The sequence below is a fragment of the Solanum pennellii genome, chromosome 9 (assembly GCF_001406875.1).
Source record: "Solanum pennellii chromosome 9, SPENNV200".
Classification (NCBI taxonomy): Eukaryota; Viridiplantae; Streptophyta; class Magnoliopsida; order Solanales; family Solanaceae; genus Solanum; species Solanum pennellii.
This window is the reverse complement of record NC_028645.1, coordinates 1,114,312-1,130,306: the sequence shown is the minus strand read 5'-3', so window position 1 is coordinate 1,130,306 and position 15,995 is coordinate 1,114,312. Positions and strand designations below refer to the sequence as shown.

The window sequence follows — 15,995 nt, the reverse complement described above, 5'->3', positions numbered from 1 at the left end:
CCACTCCACCCCCCACCCCCCTTTTTTGTCTATTATTAATTTTCTACTTGTTTATAATACATGGCCATTTGTCTATATGTTCTTTAACTCAACTCAAATTCAATTGAATTTGTTTTTTCTTGATTTGTATGGGAGAAAGATAAAAGGAAAAATAATGTAAAAAATAGTATTAGTGAAATTTTAGTGTTATGTATTTAGATGATGTAAAGTGAATTTGTAGCCATTGAAATTGCAATTTTAATCTATGGTCGGTACTTATTAAGTTAATTAATGATCATTTTCTATTGATTAAGTAATTAATCTTGTGATTTGAATGTACTTAAGTGGACAAATAGGAATCTTATTATTAGGTAAAAGAAGACAACTAATCCATTTATGAATTCCCCACCTATTCTACCCTTAATTAAGCCAAAAGACAAATTTAAAAAAAAAACAAAAAAAAAATGAAAGATTTGTCATCAAAATAATAATTGGCTTGGATTTTGACAAAATTATAAATTGGACAAGGTGATTTAATAATTGCTTCCCAAATGACATGGTTCACATTATATATAAAGTATTTTTATATTATCAGAAATTGACTATTTTAGAGCTATATAATTATTATTATTTATTTATTGATAACTGTATTGAGTTTGTTATGCAAATTTTTTTATTATTACAAGATAACTTAAGTTTGATTTAAGTATATTGACAGTGTACATAACTTAAACTCGAATTTTATATTAAAACCCCTACAAGCTTCTTTCAACCACCTAAACCACCTTTTGATGTCATGCATAATATATTAATTTTGTTGTGTCCTCTTTAAAGTAAAATTACAAACTTCTATTACATAAAATTATACTTAAATCATATATAGTTGATCCCTAAATTTTTCTTCACTAATCTTTTAGTGTGTGCCTACAAGGGAAAAAATATTAATTTGCAAAGAGTGACACTTTTTTGTGGTTGAAATTAAAAACAAAATGAGGGGATTAGGCCTCGGGTCTAACTCACCCTTCAAAAGTTTATAACTCAAAAATATTTTTTTTTACCTAATCTTTAAAAGAAATCGCACATTTCATTCATCATCCATACCTAAATTAGTTTTTTTTTGTTAAAAGACGCAATTCCTCGCTTCAGGTTGGGACCTATTGGTCTTAATCAAACCGATTTAATCATGTCCTGACCTAGATAGATAAAAGATCGACCCGACTAGAATTATTAGGTTGGGTCATGATTAATATAAATTGGATCGTTAATGAAAATATTTTTTTCAATCTAAATATAAACTGATAGACTCGATTAAAAATTAATGTGCAGAACCACATATTCAACCTAATTAACTCCCAAAAGGTTACATTGAAAACAAAAAAACTGGTCACTTGTGCAAAATTGAGGTTGACTAGAAGTCTTTATCACTAAAGTTATCATATCTTTAACCATAACTAAATGATACACATATTTTATTACTATCGACTTGTTTGTAAATACCGAATGCGACTAACTCTTTACTATTATCTCCCTTTTAAAAGGCATATTGACAAGTTGAAATCAGCTCATATATTATCATATATTTTGCTCAATGCTATTGTGTGTATGATCTAATTCTAATTATTTTATGTTAAATAATTGTGATGAAGTACAGTTTCATTGAGTGGGACTACAACTAGAGACCTAAAAGTCCAACAAAGTGGCTGGTTTTGGTTGCTAATTAATTAGTGCACCAAATTTTCAAATCCAATATTCCTTTTTCCACTTCAAAGTTCAAACTAGTGCACAATTCCAAAAACCATTTGCTACTATATAAATTGAGCTTTTGGGACATTTCATCAAATATTGGCCAAAGTACAACACTTCATTACACATCAAAGACATGGCCAATTATTCAAGATTTCTCTTGTTGTTATTACCTCTACTTCTTCACATTCATAATGGTACTTTTCTCCTTACCTTGAAATTTTATGACTTTATTTGAATTACAATGTGTTTGTACAATCTGTCGAATTATGACTAACTATTTATCAAAACACATTTTAAAGATGCAGACTAGACTAAGTGTCTTAATACATTAGTCAAAAAATGTGTGACGATTTGATTTGCACTTAAATTGCGTCCACGTCACAGTTGACTCGTTTATTTTGAAGCACAAATATTTTGATAAAGTCAGTGATAGTTTAGGTATAAAAACTCATAAAATATGATATTTCAGATGTATTTTTGATCATTATCTTTTTTATATATATTTTTACCAACTTCTAGATAAAGTACATTTGTATTTTGACTTTAGAGATACTTAATCATACTAAAATTTTATTTAAATTTATATTTATTGAGGACAAGTGAATTTTTTCTATAAAGTCAGTAAAATTTAACCGGTTACATAAAATTATTTATTATATTTCTCAAGAGACATCATATATATCATACTTTTCAGTGCACAAAATTAGAACTTTTTCTAAATATAAAAGATTAAGTTCTTCCTTTAGCTTCTTTCTTCGAGTGTGTACCTCAACTAATTTTACAAAATATTTATTATATTTCGTCAGTATAAATATCGAGCAACTCTTCATTACGTACTAATTGTTGAGTCATAATTAACTGCAGTAAAAAGTGAGCTCCAATTAAATTACTACACAAAGAGTTGCCCAAGAGCTGAAGATATCATCAAAGAACAAGTGGCAACATTGTACCACAAACATGGGAACACAGCAGTTTCTTGGATTAGAAATCTTTTTCATGATTGCATGGTTAAGGTAATTATAATATAAATATTGATATTTTTTATTAAAAATTAATTAATTTAAATATTTGCGAATCCAACTACTTAAATTAAAATAATAATGAGATTATCAAATATCGAGTAAATTCAATGATTATTGACATTTCAACCTTCCTTCTTCTTTTATGGATTATCCAAAAGAGAATTCAGTACTTCTTAATCGTGAATATCTTAATTATTTATATTTCATTTTTTTTCATATTTCAACAGTAACATATTTTTTCGTGAAATTGATATATATATATACATATATATATATATATATATATATATAATATGTGAATATCCATATATAATTTGTGTATCATCTATGTATATCCACTAAGAAAAATAAACAGTAAATTCTATCGACTATTTGTATAGAGATCATTTACTTCAAAGCATTGTTTCATCTCAATTGAAAAAGTAAATAACATTTCAAGACCATATTTAATTTTGTTTATTTTTTTTATTTTTATCCCTTTTTTGTAAGTTTTTGATTTAAATAGTATATGTTTTTTTTTAAAAAAAAATTGCAGTCATGTGATGCATCACTATATTTGGACACAGCAAATGGGCTAGAATCAGAAAAAGAATCTCCAAGGAATTTTGGGATGAGGAATTTTAAGTATATTGAGACTATTAAACAAGCACTTGAAAAAGAATGTCCAAATACTGTTTCTTGTGCTGATATTGTTGCTCTTTCCGCTAGGGATGGTCTTCTTTGGGTAAGTTCATCTAAAAATTTACTCTGTTTTCCATTTTCACGATTCGAATTTAAGTTATATATACTGAACGTCAGAGTAGTATATAGCAATTGTTGTCACGTTTTCAATGTCTAATGTTGTTGTATAGTTACAATTATTTGCATATTATGACTATAGAGATTTCGTGTGGTTAAAAATTAATACAAACACAAATTTTTTTGCAAGAGCCGTGTTATGAATGACCTTATTTCACTTTTCAGAGAACATTATTGTGTATATATATATATATATATAGTGTGTGTTCGCGACACTACTTCCCTTAAGGTGTCTCTACCCTCTAGGTTCATACTAAGAACCCTAGACGTTTCATATATATAATTTAAATTTTAAATTCAAACATTTATTCTGATAGTGCAAGATTTTTTTTACATAATCTATATATATTTATTTTAATCTGTTGTAGCACGTAATCGAAATTACTAAATTTTAATTTATGTGATACAGTTAGGAGGGCCAATAAAAATTGAAATGAAAACAGGAAGGAAAGATAGCAAGGGAACTTACTTTTCACAAGTTGAGAAGTACCTCCCTAATCACAACGATTCGATCTCATTTGTGCTTTCAAGATTTCAATCAATTGGTATTGATACTGAAGGAACTGTTGCTCTACTTGGTAATCAACTCCCTAAACTCTCGTTTAATCATAAATTTTAAAAATAATTAATTATACAAAATTATGTTCATTTCGAATGAAAAATTCATGTAGAGTTCATTCTTAGATAATAATTTGTTTTTTTTACATATCTCCACTTAAATAGTAGACATTATAAGTTTGAGGCAGTTCTCAACCACGTAACCTAAGTCACAAATTTATGAGTTTTCAATTTATGCACTTTGGTTAAAAAAAATAACTATTTATATAAATTTCTTTTTTTATTATTTTAATCGAAAAAAATCATCTAGAGTCAATTGTTAGAAATAGTTGCAACTATGTAACACAAAGACAATAAGTTTGTCTTTTTAAATACCAGACATCACTAACTTAAGTCACAAACCCCTTGACCTTCCCAATTATATTTAAGCACTAAGAAACTTATATATAAAATCGAATTTAACGCTTAATATTTATCAACTAACATCTAATTGTCTTTTGTTTCATTTGGAAAAAAATAGGGGCTCACTCTGTAGGACGAGTTCATTGTGTGAACTTAGTCCACAGGCTTTACCCAACAGTGGACCCTACTATCGACCCCGACTACGCAAAGTACCTTAAGGGTCGATGTCCGTCACCAAATCCTGATCCGGAGGCTGTTTTATATTCAAGATTTGATCGCGAAACTACAATGATTTTAGACAATATGTACTACAAGAATATATTGAACAAAAAAGGGTTATTAATTGTGGATCAAGAATTGGTTAGTGATCCAAATACTTTACCATTTGTGGTGAAAATGGCTAATGATAATAATTATTTTCATCAACAATTTGCTAGGGCTATGCTTATTTTGTCTGAAAATAATCCACTTATTGGAGATCAAGGTGAAATTAGAAAAGTATGTCGCTATGTAAATAGTGCTTAGTGGATATTTAATTGTTATGTAATGTGGTTGTATTTTTTTTTAAGTAGGATTTCACACGGGATGCTTATCATCTGCGCAATCTGCTCGTGGTTGTATTTATTTTATCGTATTGTTTTTTGTTTGTGTTGTGTTGAATCTTCAAGTGAAATAATACTAATAATAATGTTCAAATCAAGTGTACTATAAGCGTGTTGGATTGTTATGTCGTTTTCTTGATGATAATATGATGGTGTTCGAATCAGTTTGTGAGAAGTGTGAAGTTAGATTTGTAAGAACATTTGACAAATTGGTTAGTAATCCAACTACAAGAATATTTTGGGCCTCAAAGGGCTATTAATTGTGGATCAAGAATTGGTTGCTAATCCAACTACTACTTTTGTGGAGAAAAAGCCCAAAAGGTTGTTGATAATGGATACTTGCCTACTTCTATGTTGATATAATAAGATAATGTTCAGGCCAATTTGCGTCTCACTAGATAGTTTAATCGAGTATCTGTTATTAGTAGCAGAGCTACGAAGCTACAGTTCAATTTACGATTTTGATAGAATTCATGTTGAACTCAACAACTCGAACTCCAATTCCGTATTTGTGTTAAAAGTCTACTTAATATAACGTTGTCAATTTAACGATAAGTATGATCTCAAACGTTTTAATCAATTAGTTTACAAAATATATAGATTATGTATACCTTTGTTATATATACATATAAAATGCATTTGTTTGGGTAAGTATACATATAATATTTGTATTGATACACCGTGTATATTATTGATATTTAAAATATGTATATTTCAATTATATCGTTAATAAATTTATTGATCAAACGGTATATATCCGTAACATTTCATAAAGAATGCTGGGACAAAAGTTGAGCATCCACTTCAATCAACCCACTATATCAGTATGATTGGACATTAGAAGGAGACCAACTATACATGAGCATAGGCACCTAATTGTGGGCCATTTTATGTAGTGTGGGCCTCATAATCACTTCGAACTAAAATTACGTCGATAAGTAAATATATATTAGTTATTAGCGTATATAATTATAGTTTGAATTAATTATCACTCGCAATCTCTTTTCAGCTATAATTACGTGCGCCTCTCTTTCCTCTCCCAATCTCACCGTCTCTCTCTCCGCTCTTTCAGTTTCTCTCGCCAGATATACAAATACATATGTATACCAATTACATATATACAATTATCTGACAGATATTAAAAAAAATACAATTTACCTCTCTGTCCTCTCTCATTCGCCTCTCTCCTCCCTCTCCCTGTCTCGCTTTCCTTTCTCCTCCTTTTGATATTTAGCTTTCTCTCCAATCTCCTCTCGCCCGTTCACTCACTGCTCAGTAGCAGCTAATAAGTATAGTAATGAAACCTAATTAAGTTATTGGCTATTTACGAATTTTTCTCTTTGATAAATTCCTTTTCATTTAATTATCTTTTAAATGAGATATTTTTAAGGTTCATCTAAGTACAAAAATTTCCCATTTTTTTATTTATTGTTATTTTTCGTATGTCCGGCCGTTCAAGCGTCCTCATTATTTATAGACGTCTTCTAGGCTCAAAACATTGTTGCAATTCTTTCCTTTCAATTTCAATGAGTGTGCATAGAATCCCACGTTACAAGTCTTAAAATGATATAGACGTCTTCTAAACCTTATTTATTTATTTATTTATTTATTACGCCCCAAGTATATTATCCTCAAACAATTTTTCTTTTACTTTACATATATTTCCTTTTTTATGTTTTTCATCTTCTATCATCTCAATTTTATTTTATTTTTTTGAGGAAATATAAGAAGTTGGTTAGTCCATGATACAATAATTAATTATAGTGGTTGGTACATGTCATGAAGAAAAGAGAAAAGACGATAGTTCACTTCCAAGTAAAGTGTTCTATTATTGTCAATATTCATATATTATTATATATTATATATTATTGAAAAAAAAAATTATTTATGAATCTTGAGATCAACAAAATTTAAAGTGTAATGAATTATCTTAAGAAGTACGATTAGTTAAGAAATCATAATTTAAATTAATCAACATGGAGGACCCAAAATCTACCATACTATAATTAAGTAAAACTAATTAATAAAATTAAGTTACAAATTAATCAACAAAACTCCAGAATAATCAAGTTCTTGAGTTAACAATTGACAGAAAATATCATACTTTTTTTGTCTGTTTTAAAAACAATAATCTCTTCTGTTTTCTTTTTTATAATTTTTTGATTTTCTGATTTATTTAAAAATTATAAATTTTAAAAATATTAATCTAATACGTTTAATGTATTATTAATTTTTAAAAATCACAAAATTCAAAAGTATTTTTTAATTAAAATTGAGGGAGCATTTATTACACAATTATTTCTGCTTATAACGTCTAAGTGATTTAAGTATGATATAAATAAATTGTGACATTAAGACAAAATAACACAGTAAATTAAGTGACATAAAATTTAAAATTTATCACGGTTATTTAACTCCCATTATAAAACATTAATTCTCTTCTCTAAAGTCCCACTTTAATGTACAGTTTTAATTTATATGGTAATAAAATTATATAGCATTGCATAACGAGGAAGTAATTATTTACGTATAAAATTAATATAATATTTAATTTATAATATATAAAATCATATTATTAATATATGAATAGGTTATGCAAAATATTATACCAATATTTATTAATTCTAACGAGCTATCAAACGATTATACATATCATCACCTTTTCAAATATTAATATGATATGAAATAAATTTTAAAATATTTTTTCTCGATTTCAATTTATGTACATTTTTTTCTTTTGAGTCAAAGTGCCAAAAAAGAACATTTGTTTTTATTTTTATTGGACCCCGATTAACACAAAGAAAACACTTCTAAAAATAAGTACTAAACAAACTTTAATAAGAATAATTCGATAAAACATAACAAAGATTTTTCTTTATTCGTTAAAATACACGTTCAGTGATTAAAATCATATATTTTAACTCTTGGAAACATGAAATATGACATCATCAAAAGACTATGACCATTACTTCTTTAATCAAATATCTCGATTCGAATCCTAAACTAAAAAAAAAAAATTAATAGAAAATAGTTATACTCAAGTATAATTTTACGTAAAAAAAAAATTCAAATTAATCGAACTCTATTAGCTCGTGATGCCACTACTAAAACATGGGGCCCGACCTATAAAAAACATAAGAAGAAATATTACCGTTATATCAAACACGTGTATCCCAACCGCTATCACTCTGTCTTCTTCACTACAATTCTTTCGATTCTCTTTCTTCTTTCAACTTTCTCACTTTTTCTCAGCTCAAATTTCCACTTTTCATACATCTTTCCACTAATTTTTTACCCAAATTAACAACCCCTTTTGCTAAAAAGCTTCAATTTTTCATACAATTGAGCTGTAATCTCAAATGGGGTTTTTCTAAAATCCAGAAATGATGTAAATTTTCTCTTGAATTTGTGTTTTTCTAGTGAAAATCTGAAAAGGGTTAGTTTCTTTTTTTTACATTTGAATGGAGATTTACTCATTACTAGTTGTATTGCTCTGTTTCTTTGCTGCTTTAGCTGCTGCCACTGAGTTTGATTCTGGTACTTTAACTCTTAGTAGTTTGAAGCTTTTAGGCGATGCCCATTTGGGGAATAATGCTATAAAGTTAACTCGTGACCTTGCTGTTCCAAATTCCGGTGCTGGAAAAGTTTTGTATTCTAAACCAGTAAAGTTCCGGCAGCCGGGTCTTGATTTTCCGGCGAGTTTCTCTACGTTTTTCTCGTTTTCTGTTAGTAATTTGAATCCTTCATCGATTGGAGGTGGGTTGGCTTTTGTTATCACGCCGGATGATGAATCGATTGGTGATTCCGGTGGGTATTTGGGGATTTTGGATGCAGAAGGAGGGCAAAATGGGAATTTTGGAGTTGAATTTGATACACTTATGGATGTTGAATTTAAAGATATTAATGGTAATCATGTGGGGTTAGATTTAAATTCAATGATTTCAACTCAGGTTGGTGATCTTGATTCTATTGGTGTTGATTTAAAAAGTGGTGATTTGGTTAATTCTTGGATTGATTATTTTGGTTCAACAAAAAAATTGAATCTTTATGTTTCATATTCTAATCTTAAGCCAAAAGAACCATTTTTATCTGTTACAATTGATATTTCTGAATATGTAAATGATTTCATGTTTGTGGGGTTTTCTGGTTCAACACAAGGGAGTACTGAGATTCATAGTATTGAATATTGGAGTTTCACTTCATCATTTGACACAAATCCTAAATCTCCGCCTGCAGCGGGGGCGGAGCAGCCTCCACCCCCGCCAACGGCTAGTTTGATGAACCCCACGGCGGATGTAACTACATCCGCCACATCGCCCCCTCCGGAGCAGCAACAGATTGCTCCGGCGGAGGCTAATGGTACTGCTAATGCAGTACAGAAAAACAGCAGCAAATGTCATAGTAGTTTTTGTAAGCAAGGTGCTGGTGCTGTTGTTGGGGTTGTTACTGCTGGAGCATTCTTTCTAGCTTTAGCTACATTGGTACTTATTTGGTTGTATTCGAAAAAATTCAAGAATGTGAAGACTTCAGAGTCTATGTTGCCTTCTGATATTATCAAAATGCCTAAGGAATTTAGTTATAAGGAGCTTAAAATCGCGACGAAAGGGTTTGATTCGACTAGGATTATAGGGCATGGTGCATTTGGTACTGTCTATAAAGGGATTTTGTCCGAGTCTGGTGATATTGTTGCGGTTAAGAGGTGTAGTCATAATGGACAAGGGAAAGCTGAGTTCTTTTCTGAATTATCGATAATCGGAACACTTAGACATAGAAATCTTGTTAGATTACAAGGATGGTGTCATGAGAAAGGTGAAATCTTGTTAGTTTATGATTTGATGCCAAATGGTAGTCTTGACAAGGCGTTATTCGAGTCAAGAATGATCCTCTCATGGCAACACAGGCAAAAAATCTTGTTAGGTGTTGCTTCTGCATTAGCATATTTACATCAAGAATGCGAAAACCAGGTGATACATAGGGATATCAAGAGTAGTAACATTATGTTGGATGAAGGGTTCAATGCAAAGTTAGGAGATTTTGGACTAGCACGACAAATCGAACACGACAAGTCCCCCGATGCAACGGTAGCAGCCGGTACAATGGGGTATTTAGCACCAGAATACTTGTTGACAGGTAGAGCAACTGAGAAAACTGATGTGTTTAGTTATGGGGCAGTGGTTCTTGAAGTGGCAAGTGGAAGGAGGCCTATTGATAAAGAAACAACAACAAGTGGTGTTGGATTAAACAGCAATTTGGTTGAATGGGTGTGGGGATTACACAAAGATGGGAGTTTACTATCAGCAGTTGATTCAAAATTGAATCTTGAGTATGATGAAAAAGAAATGACAAGAGTGTTGTTAGTTGGTTTGGCTTGTTCACATCCTGACCCTATAGCTAGGCCAACAATGAGGGGGGTGGTACAGATGTTAGTAGGTGAGGCTGAAGTACCAATTGTACCAAGGGCTAAACCATCAATGAGTTTTAGCACATCTCATTTGTTAATGACATTGCAAGATAGTGTTTCTGACTTGAATGGTATGATCACACTTTCAACTTCTTCATCAGAAAACAGTTTCAATGGTGGTGGTGGTGTTGGTGGACATGATGGCATGGACCTAGTTTAGTTCAAAAATCAAGAAAAGGAACTTTGGATGGTTTCACTTTTTGTCATCTTTTTTGTTTTGTTGTTTGGGGGTGTGAGCCCTTATTAGCGCAAAATGTTTTGCGCATCGAATTGTTTTTTTTTTATAGATTCATTAATTATATGTATGTAACAAAAATAAACATTTTAACTTATATATATAATTCAAATTTTCTCCTTTTTTTGTTTTGCTGTCTACATTTACACTTGATGGGTGCTACTCTTATTGTCTTATTAGAGCGGAATGTTTTGTACATCAAATTGGTCTTCTAAACTTGTATAATGGTAACTAACAAGGGTTGTGAAGGAGTGGTAAACAATCTTTCATTCTTAATCAAGAGGTCTCAGATTCGAATTCTCTTGGCTACGGAGTCGCCTTTGTTAGGGAGCACTTTACTCCCAATGTGAGACTTTTCAACACGAATACGAGTTTTGTCGGACTTTAATGTGGATATCGAACATCGGATGGGAAACCATAGAAAATTTATACAAGGGGTTCTAAATTTTCTCTTTTTTTGGTTCAGTTTAATAAAAAAGAATGTAATACATTATTGAATATACTCCTACTCTAATCAAGTGATATTTCATCTCAAAGTTCATGTAGAAAAAATGTCAACTTTTTTAATATTTAGAAGTAATTTAACATTAATTTTTTTTTAATTAATGACATAATCTTATAGACGCTAAGGGAATTTTGGAATAACGGTAGATTCGTTTATGTGTGATCTATTTTTTGAATAATGATAAATGATAAAATTATTTTCATATGACTTATCTTGGAATAACGATAAACTTGTTTTCATGTGACTTATATATTCACGTGATTCAAATTATGGAATATCATGACATATTTAACATCAAAAAAATTATTTTCTCTTAAAACTATGTATATAGTTAAACATGTCACCATAAAAAAATCTATGAATATATGGACTATGGCCTAGTGACAATGGACATACCAAACTAAAAAAAAGGTTATTTATTGGTAGATGCTATTTAGAATATTGTTCAATGTGGACCATAATTAAAAAATGAGATAGGATTTTGACATATATATATATATTTTTCTTTTCTTATTATATACATAATAATATAATGTATAGTTCCTATGGATAAGTTTTCTCAATATGTAGTTATTTTTAGTACTCTCACCAACCTAGCTTTTATATAATGTCTTGACAAAATTAATTATCTTTCGTTTTCAATTTAATTTCTTTTCCAAAGGAAGGATGACAAGGAACGTTCGATATTGTGTTATATCTAAATTAAATCGAATTTATTTCCTTGTTGGATGATGTGAATTAAAGGAAGAAGCGGTTTTCATCGGGATTTTTTTTTTTTTTATATTTATAGTTCAAACTCAAGAATTTTAAATAAAAATAAAAAATTATATATAGAAAAATTTCAAATACTAATTAACTATATTATAAGGAAATGATTCTATTTTTTTTTATTTTTCATTTGGTGTCCAATACCATCGAATTCACGCAGAAAAGTTTCATACCGGGGGATTGATTCATCATTTAATTGTAAAAGTATTTAACTTTTTTATATGGTGATAGTAAATTTCTTTTTTACATTATGTAGCTAGAATGGAAATACTTCTTTATATATAATATTTTTTTATATTATGACACCCCTTAGGCGAAATTCTAACTCCGCCGTTGACTCGATACGAACCCTTATTTGAATTAGAAAGTCTCATTTTAGGAGCAATTGTTTCCTAATATATTTTATTTTTTATTTATGAGGACTCAAAGTCATGAACATTAATAGTAAAATTTGTAATTGATTAAGAGTAAGATTAGAAATATATTTTGTTTAATGTAAGAAGGGGACCATGATTTAAAAGTGTCTTTTAGGTTCACTATGGACAAAAAAGTGCAATAATTCAACAATTTGGTGGAAGAGTACTTTTCAAGACTAAACTTTTGAAATCAACACTTTGATTGGAAGCAAGTTTCATGTTCAATTTATAGAATCAAAATATTATCATATTCAATATGGTATTGGTAGATGTTGCAACTTTAGAATTTTAATTTGCAAAAAAGTGAATTTTTTTTTTACTTTTGGTAACTTTTTGTCTAACCTTTTTATCATCAAAGCATCTTCAAGGATAAGAACAATGAACATTTTAGGCTACCAAGCATCTTCAAATAGGAGCTTTGGATATGAAATTATTTTTATTAATCAGTGTTTTATTTTTTAATGTGAGATTTTTCTATACAAATTCAAACTTTATCGTTTTTCAATATGTTGAATGGAAAACTATAATAACAGTATACGTATTATGATTTTATAAGTGAAGTTTAGTGAAGGTAAAATGTATGCAGATCCCCACTTAAAGGGATAAAAAGTTTGTTTTTCATAAACTTTCGACGGGAGAAAAAACATATTATTAAATTGAAAACAAACAAGAAAATATATTTTAGGCTAAAGTATAAAGACATAATAAGATGCATATAACACGATAAATAAAATTTCTTAGCTTTGTGCAAAAAACTTGCACCAGAACCTCTAAAATAATAAGTTCTTATCAGGCGAATTTAAAATTTTAAAAATTTTATACTTTCAATATTTATATATTTCAACGTCGAAAAAATCATATTTAGAAATTTTGAGCTTAAACTACAACAATTTTAATAACATTTTGCATATAAATTTATTATTCGTATTGAAAATACTAAATTCACACGAAGAATCAAATTTATAACTTCATCGACACCCTTGTTGATATACTAAGTTGGATAGGATTATGTTGTTTCTAGATGAGTAAAAAGTATAGACACTATACTAATTTCTCTGTTCAATAATAGTTGTTCAGTACTATATTATTTTAGGATATTTAATAATATTTATTTATTATAAAATTAATAGATAATTTTAAACTTTATTTCTCATTTTTCTATTATATTTTTTAAAAATAATATATTTACTATAACCAAATGACAATATATATAATTACTTCTCTATTTATAATTTCTTAATAAGTGTACAAATAAATATTATTGGATGAGAAAAGTAACAATTAACCAAGATGTTACATCAACATAAATTGACATGTAAGAAACTATAATTGGATTTAATTATACCAAAAATAGGGGATAGTTAATGGATTGTGTTTAATGCATTTTGACTTTAAATAACTCTTTTTTAGGATAGTGATGAATTTGAGTTTGTTAACCTGTCAAATAAGTTTTTTTTAATCAATAAAATCACTCAATTGAAACTTTAAAAAATCATATTAATTTGAGAAAAATCGTTATTTTGTAAATTGCTACTATGTTGGTATTATCTGATTTTAAATAAAAATTTTAATCTGTCTTTTTCTCCTTAAACATAGTGATGACACATTTAGTTAAAAATTTAATAAATTATTTTTAATTTTGGTAAAGATTGAATTATTTTTTAAAAAGTATTTTTACGCAAAGCGGAGAAAACATTAATTTTTTCAATTCCAAATTGACTAAATATCATCGTCTCTAAATTCTCAATCCCTTTCATAAACGGTAGACAATAAACACAGAAAAAAAATATCACAAATTATTAGGCTGCATTTTGTTTTGGATCGTTCACTTTATATTCGATAGTTATATTAAATTCAAATAAATTAATTTTTTTTTTAAAAAAAAATCATATCAAAGATAAAAGCACATCCTCAACATAAGTAATTTCATGCAAATGGCTCATACTTTAAAAAATTTATTTAAAAAGAGAGAAATATTTACATCACAACAATCTAAGTGGATTATTAGCTATTCTACCAAACAAAATACAAAATATAAAAAAGCAAAATAATTTTTTTAATAAAAAAAAGTGAGTGATATAAACACTTTAATTAGGGTAACATTTACCACTTACAATAATAACAAACTCAATAATAATTTAAAAGCCTTTGGAAAGAAAAAAATATTTGTCTCCAAAGAAAAGTTTCAAATTGAGCATCATAAGAAATTTTTTTTTTTTTTTTGTGTCATGAAACAGAAATATAGATTCATCGTACCACAAATATTATTTTGTACTTATATTCTCTGCAAAAATTCTCCTTTTACTGACAAAAAAGCATATCAAAATTAGGTGAAAATTCTCACATGCACACAAGTTAGGTGAATCTAGAAAGTGACAAATATAATTGGACAGTTGAAAGCATGTTAGTGGATACGGAGTTAAAATTTTGAGTTTACGAGTGTTATAATCTTTTAAAAAAATTAATAGGTTGTTGATAAAGTATAAAGTATATAATTGATTCTGCCAAATTCATAATCGAAATGCTAGCTTACCTTATATTGGATCTTTTCTATGTCTCGATCGAATTTGCTTAGTACATTATATGGAACGGAGTAAAGATTCTGAAACCCCCCACTCTGATGCTTCCGGCTTCCGAGGCAAATCAGCCCTGGACGAAAAAAAGAAGAAACTTATTCTTTCAAATATAAAACGTCTCACCTCCTATTAGTTGTCTAACCAAAAAGAATTGCCGAATTGAGTTAGATTATAAAATTTGTAATCTGTTTCTTGAAATGACGATGTTGGATGATGGTCTGTGAAAAGAATCTTTTGATCTCAATGTTGTGTTCCAAAAATCATTCTTCTTTAATATATCTTAGGACGAAGTAAAAGCCTCGATCTGAGCAAAAGTATGATGTGTCCAAAAATTCGAGATCGTAAATGAATTTAAGTACCATTTTGAATCGACTCTTTCGTGATAAAGTCTAATTGGATTGTATAAGTTTTTATTATTTGGGCCGACTGAATTGGGCTTTGCCTATGGTAACTATGGATCTTATGATCGAGGGTCCAGTTGGGCCTATATTGAAACAGAAGTACCCATTAATTAACCCAATTAAATAGATGAGTTGTTAAATTTTCGCGTTCCGATTTGAGAAACATCTCTCAACGTCTCGATACATCTGATTTCAATTTCAGATACATCAATCAACATCATAATATATCGTGTAGAGTGATTTATTCAAGAACATAGTGTAAGTTCCATTACATCGTGTAGAGTGATTTATTCAAGAACATAGTGTAAGTTTCATTACATCATGTAAAGTGATATATTGATCGATACATCGCGTAAAGTGATGTGTCATAGAATAGGAGAAAGTAGTGTTTTTTGTAAATTTCTAAAGAGTGAATTTTTGAAATGACAAAGATAATATACATATTAGAGTTATATAGCTATAGTTTAGAGAATTACGCTCTATAGCTATATTTATGTTTGTTATGGAGCTTATGATTTGCATAATT

The 15,995-nt window shown here is 28.9% G+C and overlaps 2 protein-coding genes across 3 annotated transcripts in view; both read left to right on the top strand.

Moving 5' to 3' along the window:
• Nucleotides 1–5,205, top strand: part of LOC107029779 (peroxidase 21) — a 5,880-nt gene extending 675 nt beyond the window's left edge. Inside the window, exons 2-6 of one of the 2 annotated variants that reach the window (XM_015231226.1) lie at nt 1,631–1,919; nt 2,590–2,738; nt 3,283–3,471; nt 3,955–4,123; nt 4,624–5,205. In XM_015231226.1, the coding sequence (XP_015086712.1) occupies nt 1,859–1,919; nt 2,590–2,738; nt 3,283–3,471; nt 3,955–4,123; nt 4,624–5,030 (975 nt within the window). In that variant the 5' untranslated portion in view covers nt 1,631–1,858 and the 3' untranslated portion in view covers nt 5,031–5,205. Of the gene's footprint in view, nt 1–1,108; nt 1,920–2,589; nt 2,739–3,282; nt 3,472–3,954; nt 4,124–4,623 lie in introns of those variants that run through there. The other variant, XM_015231225.2, reaches the window with a different exon arrangement.
• A 3,079-nt stretch (nt 5,206–8,284) lies between these two features.
• On the top strand, nt 8,285–10,929 carry LOC107029450 (L-type lectin-domain containing receptor kinase VIII.1-like). The gene has a single exon (XM_015230865.2). It carries the CDS (start codon nt 8,569–8,571, stop codon nt 10,726–10,728), a length of 2,160 nt encoding a protein of 719 aa, XP_015086351.1. The 5' UTR covers nt 8,285–8,568; the 3' UTR covers nt 10,729–10,929.
• Nucleotides 10,930–15,995: the final 5,066 nt, after the last annotated feature.